Source organism: Chroicocephalus ridibundus, chromosome 1 (assembly GCF_963924245.1).
Source record: "Chroicocephalus ridibundus chromosome 1, bChrRid1.1, whole genome shotgun sequence".
NCBI lineage: Eukaryota > Metazoa > Chordata > Aves > Charadriiformes > Laridae > Chroicocephalus > Chroicocephalus ridibundus.
Window position 1 is genome coordinate 78,219,538 of NC_086284.1, and position 15,832 is coordinate 78,235,369.

At 48.1% G+C, this 15,832-nt stretch overlaps 2 protein-coding genes across 11 annotated transcripts in view; both read right to left on the reverse strand.

Moving 5' to 3' along the window:
• The window catches only part of DHRSX (dehydrogenase/reductase X-linked), a 168,270-nt gene extending 160,187 nt beyond the window's left edge, over positions 1–8,083 (reverse strand). Inside the window, exons 1-2 of one of the 3 annotated variants that reach the window (XM_063340893.1) lie at positions 7,089–8,080; positions 6,425–6,481 (exon numbers count right to left, since the gene is read on the reverse strand). In XM_063340893.1, the coding sequence (XP_063196963.1) occupies positions 6,425–6,481; positions 7,089–7,434 (403 nt within the window). In that variant the 5' untranslated portion in view covers positions 7,435–8,080. Of the gene's footprint in view, positions 1–6,424; positions 6,482–7,085 lie in introns of all 3 variants that reach the window. The other 2 variants (XM_063340885.1, XM_063340877.1) reach the window with 2 other exon arrangements.
• The window catches only part of ZBED1 (zinc finger BED-type containing 1), a 59,106-nt gene that overhangs the window by 8,651 nt on the left and 34,623 nt on the right, over positions 1–15,832 (reverse strand). Inside the window, exon 1 of one of the 8 annotated variants that reach the window (XM_063340794.1) lies at positions 7,086–7,222. The exons of 3 other annotated variants lie outside the window; for them this stretch is intronic. The gene's annotated coding sequence lies outside the window, so the exon portion shown is untranslated. Of the gene's footprint in view, positions 1–4,512; positions 5,784–5,813; positions 6,091–6,133; positions 6,154–6,424; positions 6,562–7,085; positions 7,223–15,832 lie in introns of those variants that run through there. 4 more of the 8 variants (XM_063340859.1, XM_063340842.1, XM_063340849.1 and 1 more) reach the window with 4 other exon arrangements.

The following is a 15,832-nucleotide window of genomic DNA, read 5'->3' on the forward strand; positions in this document are numbered from 1 at the left end:
ATGAGAAAGCACAAGTTTGACCACACTTAACTACGTGAAATCAGCGTTTCTGCAAACGTATCAAGAAACCTACCTTACTAATTACATTTGCAAATTTAAAGATGAGATTTGCAGGAAGTGTGACCTACAAGAAGCCCATCAGAATGTCAAAAATTAAGCAGGGTTTTAATATATCACATTCTGCTGTGAAACTGAGCTAGAAGACCTGCAGCATAAATCTTGTTTCTGGAATTACGTAATTCTGGGTCCAGAAAGCGTAACCACCACCACAGAGTTTATGCATTACCATCACACAAACTGGTCATCTGCTGTAGCATTTTCCTGCTTCTAAGTTATAGTTAGGGCTGTCCCAACATCCTCTTGCCTAAGAGTTATTGAACTTCACTGTTAACATTTATTTCAATTGAAACCCGATACTGAAGGAGCAAAGGTTTTATTATTTGTTTATTTTGAAACCTGTGTTAGCTCAATCTAACTGTTCCAGGGTTTGTTTTAAATACTAAAAAAAAAATAAAATCTGTGATGCAAATTATGGCCATTAATATGCTCCTCTGAAATGTAAAGATGTTTTCTGACTGAAATAAAAGGAAAAGGAGTTTGAACCTACATGCAGATCAACAATACGCGTCTGACACCTTTCCTGTCCTCGTCTTTCTAAAATCAAAGCCATCTCCTGAACTACTAGTTCACAATTGTGGTTCCTGGAATAACAGTGCATTATAATTACAGGAAAAGCAGACAGGGAAGCACTAATAAATGTTATTATCCACATCAGCTGGAAAAATAATTTTGCTGTACTTTCTTCAAAAGGCTACAGAAGTCAGGAGGGGGTGACACTCTAGAGATGAGCATGGCGATAAGGCAAGACTTGGCAATCTGTACCTCAGTATCTGCACAGGAAAACACTTCTTGTGCAAACAGTCACATGCAAGGACAACTCAAGGCCTACAGCGTCCCTGTGCACAGTGTCGGCAGCTGGCACCCGCCGGAGCCGATGTCGCTACACCAAAAAGCCAAGCCACTGCACAGCATGACTGCACGCTGCTGCTTCTCCATCCCTTCCACACCACCAGCCGAGCCACCGTGACAGCAACAAGCCCTTTGCCAGGTGCCTGGCCAGGATCGGGAAGGAGAAGGCAGCCATCAGTTAAACATGGATGCAACCTCCTCCACAAAAACCCAGGGGAAGAAAGGAGAGAAACACCAGGAGCATCCCTGCAGGGCGCCTGAAAGCGATGGCGCTGCTCCTTCCACGCTCCTCAGGAGCTGCACTGGCCCTCAAGCCCAGAAATGCCCGGGTGCTAAGACTGGCTGGTTCAGGGAGGAAGAAACAATCTGACTTTTTCATATTGCTGCAAGGGAATATCCAAAAAAAAAAAAAAAAAAAAACACACACACAAAAAAAAAAAAGAGTACGTGTGCAAGCTTCTCTGGTGTACTTTCTGCTCTTGATGAACATTCCCAAGAAAAGACGTTTTCTCTCTGAACTATAGCTGGTATTTTGCAGCACTTTCTGAATGCCTTGAATGAAAAACCAAAGACAGGTCTACCAAGACTAAACATATTTATTTAAACACAGCTGTTGTGGTGTAATGTATAATGATGTAACCCTGCCATAGCGCCAGACTGTGAATTGGCAAAATATGTCATATCAGCATGTATTATTATTGCTTTTAGATCCCTCCATTTCAATCCATGACACGGTGTCTCGAGGAAGTACAGAGGCTCCCAGTATTTCATTAAATCTTACAGTTTCCTTTGCAGTTACGTGTCAGTTCCTGGAAGCAAGGAGGAAAGCACTCTAATAAAAGCGTTGATGTGTCTTTAATATTTAAAATTAGTATGACACACCTTGGATCATAAAAAGTTCATCACAGACTGATAAAATACAAGTTATTTTAGAGCAAGGGAGTGTTACAGACTCACCCCACCCTTTATCCTTTTGAGATGGATCTGGCACTTGGCAATAGTGGCACAGAGTGGCACTGCCACAGTTAAGGATATGCCAGCATAACAGAGCCTTTATTATAATGCTGTAAACCACACTTCAGCTGTCATAATAGCTCGAGTATAAACTGCTAATCATCCCTGCCTCTCCTCAAGTGCTATACAGCATAACTTGCACTATGGGGGGAAAAAAAAGAAACCACCAAAAAAACCCCCCACACACCTCATTTTTCTATAAGAACAGGTAAATTTTCCCTTGTTTGGTGAAACAAAGTGTTCATAGCCTAGACTTGGCAAAAAACAGAGCAGCTTCATCTCTAAGAGCTTCAACTCCAAGCCAAACTGAAGACACCAGCACCTCGCAGAATGAAATCCATTGGGAATGGAGCACCCCATTGCCTTTGGGAAGTGCTGCAGCTTGTTACAAGGGCAGCTGAAGAAAACGCTCTCTTTTAGCTCGCCAAACTTTCCATGATAAAAACAACTACTGCCACTTTGGTCTGCCGAAAACCCTTCCGCACGCAGAAGCCTTAAGGCTACAAACGCGCCTCTTCCTTTCTCCCTTGAGTTCCCACCCACATCGAAAGAGAGCGCACCTTCAGAGAAAGCTGCTGCTTCCCTCGTCTCCTCCACGCATCTGGCCACCACCACCAGCCAGCACCAGGGCCCAGGCTTTTAAGAGCCTGCAGACGGGATCCTTCTTCTGCTGGCCTCACAGCGGACTCAGCTGCCACAGGAGGAGGAAGAGCCCGAGCACTTCATCTCCACTCTCCCTGGGGTGGGCTGTGCTGCCTCCTCACACCTCTCAGACCCCCCTCACTCTCCTAATACAAACCCACGACTTCCCACCCCACAGCAGAGCTTGGACCAAAGTGCTGAAGCTCCAGGGACGACAACGTGCGTTGTGGAGGGTGGCGATGCCGCCCTCGCACCAGGCAGGGCTCTGGTTCCCCAGTGGTGAAGAAAATAGGTTCAAAACCCCATCTGAGAGTCACTGGGATTGTGAAACCAAGCACGGGAATGTGAGGAAACGTGGGGCGTGCAACCTTAGCTCTGCCCCTTGTGCACACACGACGATGGCACCCTCGCTAATTACACAGTAGGTATCGTTGTCGCACAAGCCTTGCCTCATTCAGCGCAGGGGCAACCAGAAAACGAGCGTTTCCTCACTTCTGAAACTACCTAAATAACTCTCTCGGGTGCGTGCGTGGGGGAGAGGGATTAATTGTTAGGTGCAACTTCATTTTTTGCCTGCCGACAATCCTTCCTACCCGGTCTGCTTCTCTGGATGTTTTACAACCTAGAGCTCGTACGGCTTTGAGCAGGAAGTGCTGGGTCTATCATTATGCTTTACTCATAAACACTAAAAGCCCTCAATACATGAGCTGAAATTATGAGATGCATGTTCCTAATTTAATATTTCACGATTAATTGCAAAGAAACTCAGTAAAAATTATGATACCGGTTACCTAGAAATCAGGGTAAATTAAAAATATGGATGATAAATCACTTCTAGGAAGAACAGGAGTCAGCTTTAAGGTCTTCTGAACTTCAGCCACGCTAACACCTTCTTCAGAGCCAATTTTCTATACGACACGTACCAAATTTTACTACGAAGACTTCAAAAACTACAAAGTATTCAGCATTTAGTCTTCCCCTACCAAATTTCAATGAAACACGTACAGTAGAAAACGCAGCAGAAAGATGCCAAATAAATTCCTTGAGACGCTTTTAAATTATCAGAAGAGATTATTATTATTAATATTGTTATTATTGTTATATGAACCCTTCTTCTTATCAGTAGGATGACTTTCAGTGACCACGTTTCCAGTGTTAATATTCTGGTCTCACAATTAATATTAGTTTGTCTTTTATCAAAGCACTGATTAGATTTTTGTTTTTAAAAGAGGTCGATATCAAGATCTGTAGTCACACAGGGCTTTTTTTCCCTAATTAATGAAGATTAAGCACTGTAAAAAACCCAAACATATCTAAGCAGTAATTTCTAATGAAACTATTAATTATTTAGACCACTGAACACCAACACAATTTACACTATGTATCGGCAGTTATACCATTTATGTATTTAGTACTTGGAAAATGTTTTAACCTAAGTTAAACTTAAGTTCCCCTTTACTTCTGCACACTGATTTTAGTTAGCGAAGCAATCACTGACTGCAGCCCGTTTATCCTCCCAGCTCTGTATTTCCCTTCCCTGAGCTTCAGGATCAGAATTTCAGACCGACTTCCCGACTCTGTATTGGGGCAGGGGGGTGTGGGGGGCAGGCTCACTTCAATAGCGAATATTACTATCTTTTCAGTTCGCAAATCAAAACAATTACCAAGTTTTTGCACTGCATCTAGATTTCAGAGCTCAAACTGTCCTCTTTCCCCAAAAAACTGTCTTGAATCCCATCTATAAAAATTAGATCAACGCCAGTAGGATGTGACAGAACAGACAGTGACTTTTAAAAGCCATGTGAAAGCACACGTCCCAAGAGCATGCAACTTTGACTAAGTTAGGGTAAAGAAAAAGAAAAGAAAAACAAAACTAATACGGTTTACTTGGGTTAAAATCCTGAACACTTCTTCCCGGCAAGTGCAAGAAATCAAGCTTTTCTTGGAAAATTCGGAGGCAGAAGGGTTGCACTGCCACTGGACTCCTTCGCTCACCCACAGAGCTCGAGGACAAGCCACCAAGCATCCCTCAGTCTCAAACCTTCCACGGGAGAGCTGCACTGCTGCCGCATGAAGAGTGGAAACTCTGACAGGGAAAGTGGGGCCAAGGCAATGGGATAGGAGGCAGGTCCGACTCCACCGCCCTGCCCTCCCCTCCACAGCCCCGCTTTTCCCCGGGAAAGGCACCCTGACAATCAAACACCTGGACGGGTGAGAGTTAAGGACACCCCCTTGAAAAGATACAGAAAGTTTTAAACATACACACCTTCCTAGCTTACTGTCTGGAAAAGTTACTTGGCGTTTTCTTACAGCAAGCGCAGTTTACTGATCCAAGCTTTAATTAAGCATGTTCTAAGCAACACTTTCACTTTTTGTTGCACTGCAGTCGCTATTTTGAAGTTATTATGGAAACGAGGTTACTCTGGGTAAAAAAGTTCCCGTTGACAAGGTGATTCCCTTTTTTTAAGCAGTGGCTGGACACGGCGAGTCGACGCAAGGCAGCAGGTAACTGCCAAGAAGCAACTGCACACAAACAACTATCTGAGGAGGAAACTACTTGTCCTTGGAAGAAACCACCCCGAGTTGAGGCTGAAAGAAAACTTTCCACATCTGTCAAATCTGCCCTGGTCCTACTCAGGCAGCTGACATTTCCCAGGTTGGATCTTCACTACTTTCCTCCGGCATTTCCAAATTCAACACTTCTTTTTTTTCAATAGCAGCTAAGAACAGACTGCAACAAAACACTCGGGTCACATTTTCGTCATGCTGTTTCTCTGTGGTTCGAAAAAAAGATTTGGAAAGTGTTACACACCCTAGGCACAATACCCAGCTTTGCTCTGCCAAGAAAAACTAACGCTAGAAAAATGCTCAGATGACTTCAAACTGTACGCACATCTGCCCTTTCTGTCACCAGGGTTCTCCCGTTTGTTTGGGGGGTTTATCTCTGTCTTTTGAGAACGAGAAAGGAGTAACCCAGCCTATCACAGAAGGATTGGGAATGGATAAAAAGTAGATAAAATGCTACCGAAGGATGGCATGTGTGATGAAATGCACAAATACGCTCTTACTATGTGGTGTACTTGTCCCATCTCCTCCCCAGTACTTCAGATAATTCTCTAAAACAATTTCCTCATCTGCTTCAACCCTTACCAAAACACTATGCCCTCTCAATATTATTGTTTTTTTACCGTTCCTCTGGTTAGGACTATCAACAGAGCCACAAAGGCTCATTCGTTGCTCAGCAGAGAAAGTTAAAGGCTCTGACGTGCGTGCAGTCATACGCTCGGCTCTGACGATACCCTACGCGTCCGTCCGGACTCGTGGTTTTGCTGGAAGTTTATAAACTCAGAAGCATTTTAAAGTCTTCAAGTATGATGTGAGGGAAAGAAGAAATTCAGATCTTCGTTTTCTGGCAAACTCAAAAGTTTCCTCTAGTCAGTATTCCGCATGCTGTTGACCCACATGGCAAAAGTGCAAAAAAAGGTAACTTCTCCAACGGATAACTAACCTGCGGTCCCTTGGGGAAAAGCACAAGTGTCACTCACTTGTCAGCTCACGGGCTGTCAGCGACTGACAGCCGCTTAGCCAAGAATTAAGTTTCCAGAGCGCGGGCGCGTCCTCCCTCCCGGAGCGGCCGGGGCGAGGAGGCCGCGGCCGGCGGTCCCAGCGCCCCGCCGGGCGGAGAGCGACAGCGGGGCCGGCGGCGGGGCGGGGGCACGGCGGGGTGGCGGCAGCGCCGGGCTCCGCGGCCGGGCCGGCGGGAGGGCTGCGGGCCGCCGCCCGCCTTCCAGGCACCTACCTGGGCTGAGGGAGGCTGCGCCCACGGGGCTCTGAGCCGAGGTCTGAGGCGAAACCGGCAGATAAAAAACACCGGAGGAAGAGGACAAGCGGGTCCCCCCGGGCCCGCCGAGCCCCCACGCCGCCTCCCGAGGCCGCAGTCAGCCCGGCGTGCAGCCAGGCGCCCCTCCCGGGCCCGGCCCCCCGCCCCGCCCCGAGTCCGGGGCGGCCGCGGCCCTGGGGGGGGCCGGACGGGGCCGGGGCCCCGCCGCCCGCCGGCGGCAGCAAGGGCGGGGCTCGGCGCGGCGGGGGCGGAGAGGGCGCCCCGCCAGCCGCAGCACCCTCCCCCCCCTCCCCCCTTCCCCCAGGGCCGCTGCCCCTCGGGGCGGCGCGGTGGGCCCGGCCCGCGGAGGGGAGCGGGGGAGGATCCCGGCGGCGGCCGGGGCCGCCGCGGGGCCTTAGCCCCGCTGCCGGAGAAGCGGCGCGGCCCGAGCGACCCGCGGCGGCCAAGGTCGCGGCTGTCCAGGCGAGGCCGGGCCGGGCCGCCAGGTCCCGGCTCCGCGCTCCCCGGGGCACCGGCGCTCCCCGCAAACTTTCCCCCTCGCTGCCGCCCCCCCCCCGCCCCTTTCCCCTGGCCCGGAGCCGCCCCCCGGCCCGCAGCCGCTCCGCCCCGCGGTGCTCACCTGCGGCCGGGGGGCAGCGCGGGCGGAGGAAGAGGAGGCGGCGGCGCAGCTGGTGCAGGATGACGAGGAGGCCGATGCGGTACACCCGGAGCAAGGGCACCAGCGCAGACAATAGCGACATGGCCGCCTCCCGCCCCGCGGCGGCGGGCTCGGGGCGAGGCGGGCAAGGGGCGAGGCGGGCGGTCGAGCGAGCGGCCTGTGGGCCCGCACGGTGGACTCTCCGCCGGGCCGGGCCGGGCCGGGCCGGGGCGGGGGGAAGCGCGGCGCGGCCCCCAGCCAGCGGAAGGGAAAGCGCCGCCGCTGTCACAGCAGCGCCCGGGCGCGCCGCCGCTCCCGCCCTTCTGGGCATGTGCGGCGGGGGAAGGGCCGCGGCGAGGCCGGCGTGGGGAGGGAAGGGGCGGCGGCGGCGGGACGGCGGCTCGGCCCCCGCCGGGGAGCTGGGGAGGGGGCGAGGGTGAGCGGCGCTCGGAGGCGGACGGTGGCGGGCGGCGGCGGGGCGGACAGGCTGCCGCGTTTTGGGTGCGAGGGAGAGCTGGAGCCAGGTCTGCTGCAGCCACCGAGGTGTCCGGGCGGGGAGGAGGCAGCCGGCTGTGTCTGTGTCTCGGAATCCCCGGCTCGTTGAGGTGTCTCCCTGTTTCCCTTCTCCCTGATAGGGATGAGGGGTGGCTGGTGCCGAATCCCGTGGGCATCGCCCCGTCTGGGCATCCCCCCTGTCACCTCCGGCATCCCTCAAGCTCGATCCTCTCCTGGTCGGGCTCTGGCAGGCACCGATTTCTCCAAATTACGTACCAAGCCTTCCTGCATCGGCAGCCTAAATTTCATACCAGCCTCTGGAGTGCATTCTTCACAGCGATACCTACTGTATCGCGTGGTTTATCTCAAAAGTTGAGTGTTTTAAATCCTCAGCCTTATTTTTGAGACACCTGAGTGCTTGGGACTGAAGAGCGCGTCCTGCCTACCAGTTCTTCTGGTAGATGCCTGGTTTCGGCTGCAGGAAACACGGCGCCTGGCTCTGATGCGGTGGTTTTCATTCACACAACTGGCGGCGTTTCATACACAGTATCAATACAGAACAAAAAATATTTATAGTCCTCTCACAAGAGGAGACATATATTCAATTTCAAATCCTTAGGCAACATTTTGTCTTTGAGGACAGGGAGCCATACAAATTTCTGGAAGTGCATTGGAAATGTAATCTCCTCCTCCCCTTCAAAAAAAATACGTACTTTCTAGAAAAATTACAATTAGCAATATACTTTTTCAGTATCAGATCACTCAGCAGAACTGACTCTCTCGTCTGCCAGAAATATGCATAAAGTAAAAGCATAGTGCGTAGTTGCTCCGGGACAAAACCAACCATTTAATTTTATGTATCTCTGGTGAATTATTTTTTCTTTTATTATCACATGCAATTATGCAAACATAAATAATAAACAGAACATCATGAAGTCACATCAATGAAGGATTCATTCTTGATGTATATTGTTCTCAACCATGCACCGAGTGGTAGAAAGAGCATCACATAAAAAGACATGAAAGAAGAAACTGACGTTTAGTAAAGGTGAATTATTCTTTCAACTTATCACAGTAAAAATCAAATCTCGGCTCCTTTATGTTGCTTTACATCCTTTTCTCAGAACTACAGCATTAATGAAAGCCCTTTGCAACATGAAACTGTGAGATTTGCCTACAGTGTATTTACACGATCTGTGTATAAATATACCATGCTGTCTCAGGTTTTCTAGTATAATAAAATCAATCGATGAGTATTCAAGCTATGGAAATAAATACTCCTCTGTCTTTTTTCAGGCAACGCTATCCAAAGAATTAGACTAAGTAGGGAAGAACCAATGGGTTAACATTATGGTCTCATTAGTCCCACTACTTTTTCTCAAGGTGTTAGAATTATTCTCAACCTTCTGCGGTTCATGAGTATGGCTTCACAGAAAGGATGAGGAAAATTTGTTTCAACGCTACATTACATTTTTTTTTCTAAAGGCTGATGGAACATGAAGCAGAGGAGAAATGAAAATGCTAACAAAAGGCTGTAGGTCTTTGATTCTTTTCAAATAGTGTTTTATAATACACCCTGATTTTAATTGATACTTCCTTTTCTTTGGTTTTCAACAGTCACCATGTACTTCTTACTGGTATTTTGAGGTTTTTTTCTTGCAACCATTAACTGTGAAGCTTTGAGTATTCAGGCTGGAATCTTGTCCATCTACTTTAGCCACCTCACTTGAGACGTTATGACCTCAATGAAATTTTAGGTGTCTGAGCCCTGAAAGGGACAAAAGAGGCAATGTATTTGCCTCAGCTTTACTGTACCGGGACAGAGAGAGGCACTTCTGAAGACCTGCAGAAGACAACTGCTTCCTTTGAGGTGCTTAGAGGGCTCCTTTCCACCGAGGGTAAGTGAACTCACAGCGCCAGCGGGCAAAGCCAGCCTGCGGTTAGAGCACAGATACCCTCTTGGAAAGTCATCAGAAACGGTAATAAAGCTCTATCCACACATGCTTCCAGCCTATCTGTCCCTCCTGCAGGACCGGCACTAATGAAGCAGTATGTGATCACGGTGCTTCCACCCACATTTTGCATAAAGATGCATAAAGCAGTAAGAAAGGAAGTGGGTGATGTTTCTAGGCTCTAATTAAGCCCTGAGCTCAAACTTCCCAGCAGAATGGCATAATCAGCAACCGACAGGTAGCGTGGAGGGTAGGTGTTGCAGCCGAGAGGCTCTGCAGCCAGGAACGCGTGAGGCACGGGGCCACATCAGAGCAGACAAAAGCGAACCCCAGGTTAGCCCAGCAGTTCAGACGCTCTCTGGCACGGGGTGGAGGTTTAGGAGGTTATGCCCTATTTTTCTCGTTTGTTCCATGACAATCTTCTGTGCGACGCATCTTTTCCAGCTATGTGAGTTGGCTCCCTTGGTTTCGCTCCCCTTGAGACAAGAACTGGAGCCAACAGCTCCTGGTATTCACCACCTGGTGGTTCAAGTTCAAGTAGGAGAGGTCGGTGCTTTTTTGCCCGAGCACAGCGTAATAGTTGGGGCAGTCTCGTAAGGTGTCGAGGGTGTCACATCAATCCCTCTCAAACGGTAACGTGCACGCTTCCACTCCCGTGCTTAGCTCGAGACGTGCTCTCTCTGTTTCGCACGTATGTCAAAGCTGGTGGCCCGCGCCGGAAGAAGCCAGACATAATTCTGACTGCTGCTAATTTTTCAGGCTTCTAAAAGGGATTTAAATGCCTGTCTCCCTAAGCTGGATTGCAGTGGGACTTGAGGCAAGAGATAAGTGCCTATCTTCCCAAAACAGGATCTCTTTAACATGTGTGGGTGAATAAAGTTAAATGCCTGAGGAGCTTTCAGGTTCAGGAGGGAGGTGCTACCAAGATTAGGCAGTGCTGGGAAACAGTCGGTTGGGATTCCGTCTGGAATTCATGGTGGGTTTGGAGCACCTGCAGGCAATTTTGACAGGCCGCACATGCTTCCCCCCAGCCCGTGCAAAAAAAGTCATCTTCGGTACCCTCAAAGTAGGCATCGTCTTGCCTAATGTTGGGCGCTTGAGAACAGCAGGACCATCCGGAGCAGTAAGGTCTTAGGCACCCTCCATAGTAGCTGGGGGAGGGTCGGTTACCTGGAAGGGGAAAGAAACTTTGCCAAGGGGAGAGGTGTCTGCAAGCTATGCAGTAGGAAGTCCCGGGGACTGAGAGCAGGCTCCTCTGCTGTGGGCAATCAACTAATGGGACACGTTTATTTTTCTTTGGTGACGCTGGGGGAAATAGTAGATGGGTGTAAGACCGACCTTCTGCATGACAGAACCAGTGCTACAGCATTTGCCCACGAAGCGGGGTGGCTTTTGATCCCTCTTGGTCTTTTTCAGGTATTTCACTTTTCAAGAAAATAGTCTCGTTGGGAAAAACTGCCCCTTGCCGGGGTGGTTATAGTCATAAGGATGCGAAGCCCAGGAATACAGTAAAGAAAAGAAACACGAGTTTTTCTAGCCTAGCATTTGAATTCATGGGAACAAGGGGACACAGTTGCAGTCCACGTTCCCTGAAGAGCCTACGCTTTTTAGACTGGAGAAGAATATGGACTAAGAAGTGCAAATAGAGTCCCGGAGTAGGGATAACTTCCCCCTCTTCAACCAAATGCTCACACCACTCAGCTGTTACTGCGAGAAGCACAGTGTCCTTATTGCTGCCGCTCAGGTTTTTTAAAGCGACCGCCCCTGCAGTGACTACTGTATTTGTGCATCTGAGTATTCAGCGCATGTTGCATTTTCAGGAAGTATCTGGTCTGGAAAGCCCGGAGCATGAGTAGTTGGGGCTGGGCATCCACCCCCCCGAGTACCCCTACTCCACATCAGGTAAGGTCAGAGCATCCCCCCTGCAGTTCAGCCAAGACTCAGGGACCAAAGAGTCAGAAGGTGTCATGCAGAAAAAAGCAATAACAAAAATAAATAAATAAATACAAATTTTAAGAAAATATATCCCCAAACACATGTGTTTACATACAAAACTTCTGCAGGGACATGGCGCAGCTGCTGACAAAAATACACAAGCTTTTGTTAAAAAGAACTGCTCTGATAAAACACTTAAAAATAGTAAATCTGTTTAGAATTGAGTGAGGGTATTAACAGCCTACAAACTGTACTCGCCAACTTGACTTTGTGAATTGGCTGAAAGAATAACAAAACACCTGTAGCAAGGACTGTATTTCAGCAGTGGGGAATCAGTTCTGGGACTTTATTTGAAAATGTCCTGAAGTAGATAAACTCATCGATTAACACACACGAGGTTTCAAAAGGCCTTTGAGAAGATCTGGCCCACAGAGGATGCCAAGCAACTGGGCGGGGAGGGAGGTAATATCCAGCATATTTACCAAACAGAAGAAAAGAAACAAAAACCTACGCTAAAAGGAGAGTGAAACAACGTGATTGACTTTCATGGGGAAATCAGAGCAAAATAACAGCAGGATATCGAGTTTCCATACCGCATCCAACCCTGGCTAGTACACTCCTTAATGTCTTGGATGGGGTAAGGGAAAAGCTGTTGCAGCAAAATGGCACGGTGTTGTTTCTATTAGTCAAGGTGGGAGAGGAGCGGGGGAATTTTCAGACAGATTTAAACAAGCGAGGTGGACTGGCAACTTTCTGACACCCATAGAATAATGCTATTGAGGAAAAAAAAAAGAAAAAAAGATTAATTATGCCCACTATAGAAATGGATTTGTTGACAGTTAGTTCATATGTGTTAAAAAATATCTAGTGTCAATAATTGCCCTGTGGTTATTTCAATGTTTGTATAGTGATGTCTGCAAGCAGCTGTGGCATACTCTGTGCAACACTGCCCAGCCCAGAGCTAAGAGGATTTTGTTAGGGTTCAGCAAACAGCCAAGAGGATGATTATGGTCCAAAGCAAGAGTTTTCCATGACACCAGGTCCTCCATGTGTCTATGATCTCCGCCTTAGCAGTACTATAAGATAAACACGTCTTTCATCAGAAACTTGGTTAGCACCGCTCTAATGTGAAGGAAATAAAAAAAAAACAGAATCACCCCTCATGAACTCGATATCACGAGTTGATCTGCACCTGCATTTTTGTTGCAGCTGCTTGCATGAATACTTGAGTACCAGGTACAACAACATTGCACAAGGCAGTATTGTCCGTTGGGAGGAACACAACAGACGAGCTTTCAGGCGCAGGCAACCCTGCCCATCCCCTTAGCCGAACGGGGCTATGACAACACCGCTGCCATTAGTACTCAAGGTTCAGTAGCAAAGTTCACTGGTCTCATCCATCCTCGTCTGCAGGCACTTCCCTGAAGACCACACTCGCTGCTGTCACGGCCGGCCTTGGGAAACGGTGAGACCGAACCCCGCAAATACATGGGAGCCTTGGTTTTGGGCATGCCGGCTGCGTTAGGTCCCACCTGGTACAGATAAGCAGGCGACTCCGCACAACAAGCAGGGAGCCCTCACACTGATGATGGATGGGTGGCCAGGACAAGGAAGCTGGGAGGTGGAGTTTGGATGTCAAGATCTTCAGAGCGGTCCAGAAATGTGCCACACAGAAACGCGTGTGTGGTCGGGGCTGTGGCTCATGGGACAGTCAGGGGAGGCATCTTCTGCTGCCCACAGAAGGCAATTCTCACCTGTTGTGAACTTTTCATACAGCTTGAAGTGAGCTGGCTTTGTGCTCTGCTCTGCCTGTGTGCGCCTCACACCAGTGTAAAGATACTTCCCATCACGTGTTCCTGTTTTGCCAATTGACTTCTTGGATCGGAGCTAATACATGTTGTCTTTAGGAACGACGCTATGCTTTTTGTACTTAACTGCACAGATTTCCGGGGCTCCTTGGGGGCAGGTCCTGCCCGCAGCACTCTGCGACTTCAGGATGGGAAGAGCATCTCTTATTTTTGTTGCTGTTGTTGTTGTTAAAGACTAGCTGGGGTGTTTCCGACTGCCTGTCTCTAGGGCTGCCGCATATGAGAGAGCAAACGCGGTGATGGGTAAAGAGATGCGCAGAACAAGCTGGAGGGAAGAAGATCAGGCCAAAACACGATGCAAATGCTGAGCAAAGGAAGACGTGCAGATGACAGAAAATAGGAGTTGTGGGAAAGGCTAGAGGTGGGTTGGCTTTGGTTTAGCTTTGCTGAAAAATGGTCCAGCTCACTGCTAACCCCGCTCACGGCGTGCAGCGGGAAGGATGAAGATGGGCAATTTTCAGGAGCAGTGATGTTGCGTGAGCTGATCTGGCGTGTAGTGTTAAGACATCTGAAAGCAAGTGGAGCTCAACAGCCCTGGTGCAGTAAAACCATCCTTCCTGCGAAAGGGCTGGGGCTGGGACCAGCTGCCCCCCCTGACACCAGGCGGAGGTGTGCTCGTGGGGTGTGAGGGGAGGTGGACCACAAACAGGAGGGATGCGTGCAGTGACCTGAGCTGGGAGGTGCCTGAAGCCCGGTGTTGCCTTTTTCCCTTCTATACTGACTATACAGGGGGATTATTGAGAATGGGAGAGGGTCCGGCAGTTCCTTAAGCCCGCTCTGCGCTCCTTTTTGTCACTTTTCTGGCACGGCTGCTTTGCACTCCTCTTTGTCGAGGGGTCCTGGCGCCCGCATCTCCCCAGACACTTGCCCATCACTGCTGCGGCTGGTTCCTCTAAAAGGTCTCTGCCCTGTTACTTCTCCTTGTCCTGGGGCAGCCGACGCTCTCTCCCGTTTTTGTCGATTCCATTTCACTTTACTTCCTAATCACCCAGACAAACCTGTCTCTCTATCTGCCTACAATCACTGGATTCCCCATTCTCTCGATCACACCTGCCTGTCAGTTGTCCAAAAAGATTACGTACGCCTTGAATTTTCCACTTACTTTAATAAATGAATGATTGCAAGGTTATATAACTTGTTTATGTTTGGCTTGTGTAGCGATGGTTTGGATTTTGGCTATTCTATAGCATTACATTAATTTACTGAGCACAAAGCAACTGCATAAAAAGCTAGCAAGGCCAAAAAAATTAATCACTCGAAATTTAAAATTTAAAGGGAAAAGCTAAATAAAAATTTGCTATTCTTGTGGACAAATTCACATTTCTCATTCCTTGTCCTTAGGGTGATCCAAATCGCTCTAAACACTCAGCTTTTTTCATTCTTTGTACCATTTTTGTCAGTAGAGAAGCAAATCGTAGTGTGATGACAGTGCCAAAGCTGCCTTAAGAACAACTGAAGGGAAGATTCAGCCGGGCTCCGACCTTACGCTTTCTCCTCTAACACTGCTCTGTGAGAAAGCATAAAATGTTCCAGAATTGTAGTTTGATCCCCTAGAATATATGCACTAGAAATTATCAAAGGCAATCAATTTTGCTGATAAAAATAATTTAAGGGCTGGAGAAAGCCAAGGGCTCATCCTGACAGTTGTTAAGAACAGACTTTCAAAATTATTGAAAGATGTCTGATTCTGATTATACGTACAACATTAGCCTTCGTATTTTTCAAGGGTAATAAACTATTCCGATTATACATAATGTGTTACTTATGATAGTTTAATTTCCAAGTCTATTTAGACAGCAGTTTAATTCAACATCATCATCACATCCCACTCTGCTGAGACAGTGCAGAATGAAAGATCGACCATTTTTAAAAATCGTTCACTAGAGACTCACAAATATGCGACAAAGTGGGTATTTCGCAGTCTGCCGGCTGCCCTCAGAGCTGAGATTGCTCGAGCCCAGTAGATAACGTTGGGATTCCCACGAGGCGCAGTGGTTAGAAACGGTGCTTTTCGGATTTTGGATTAGCCTTGGGTTTGTATTGCTTTCTAATCTGTTGCTGCTGTTTTACAGCCATTTACATTCAGTAATTAATGATGATAAGCCTAACATAAAGGACTCGGCTATCACTGCTTCTATATATGTTAGACCTATTTTTAGTTTCTGGGTTTGGGTTTTTTTCGTGTGTAAGAGTATGCTTTTAAGTACCACCATGACACTATAAAATGACATAGGTAGTTCACATGCATAAGAAGCTTTTAAAACTAAGATTTAAGCCTGTTTTATAACAAGTATTTTTCATCTAGTAAAAGGCCTTAATCCAAACCAACCAATAATTCAAGTGAAGAGTTCCAATCTTTAAAGCTACTTCTTAAAACTAGGGTGTTGGGTTTTTTTCTAGAAACTTGCAAAAGACCAGTGATCCACTACATGTCACTTTGACTATTAATTGATAAGTTTAGGATAAGCTACTTTAGCAT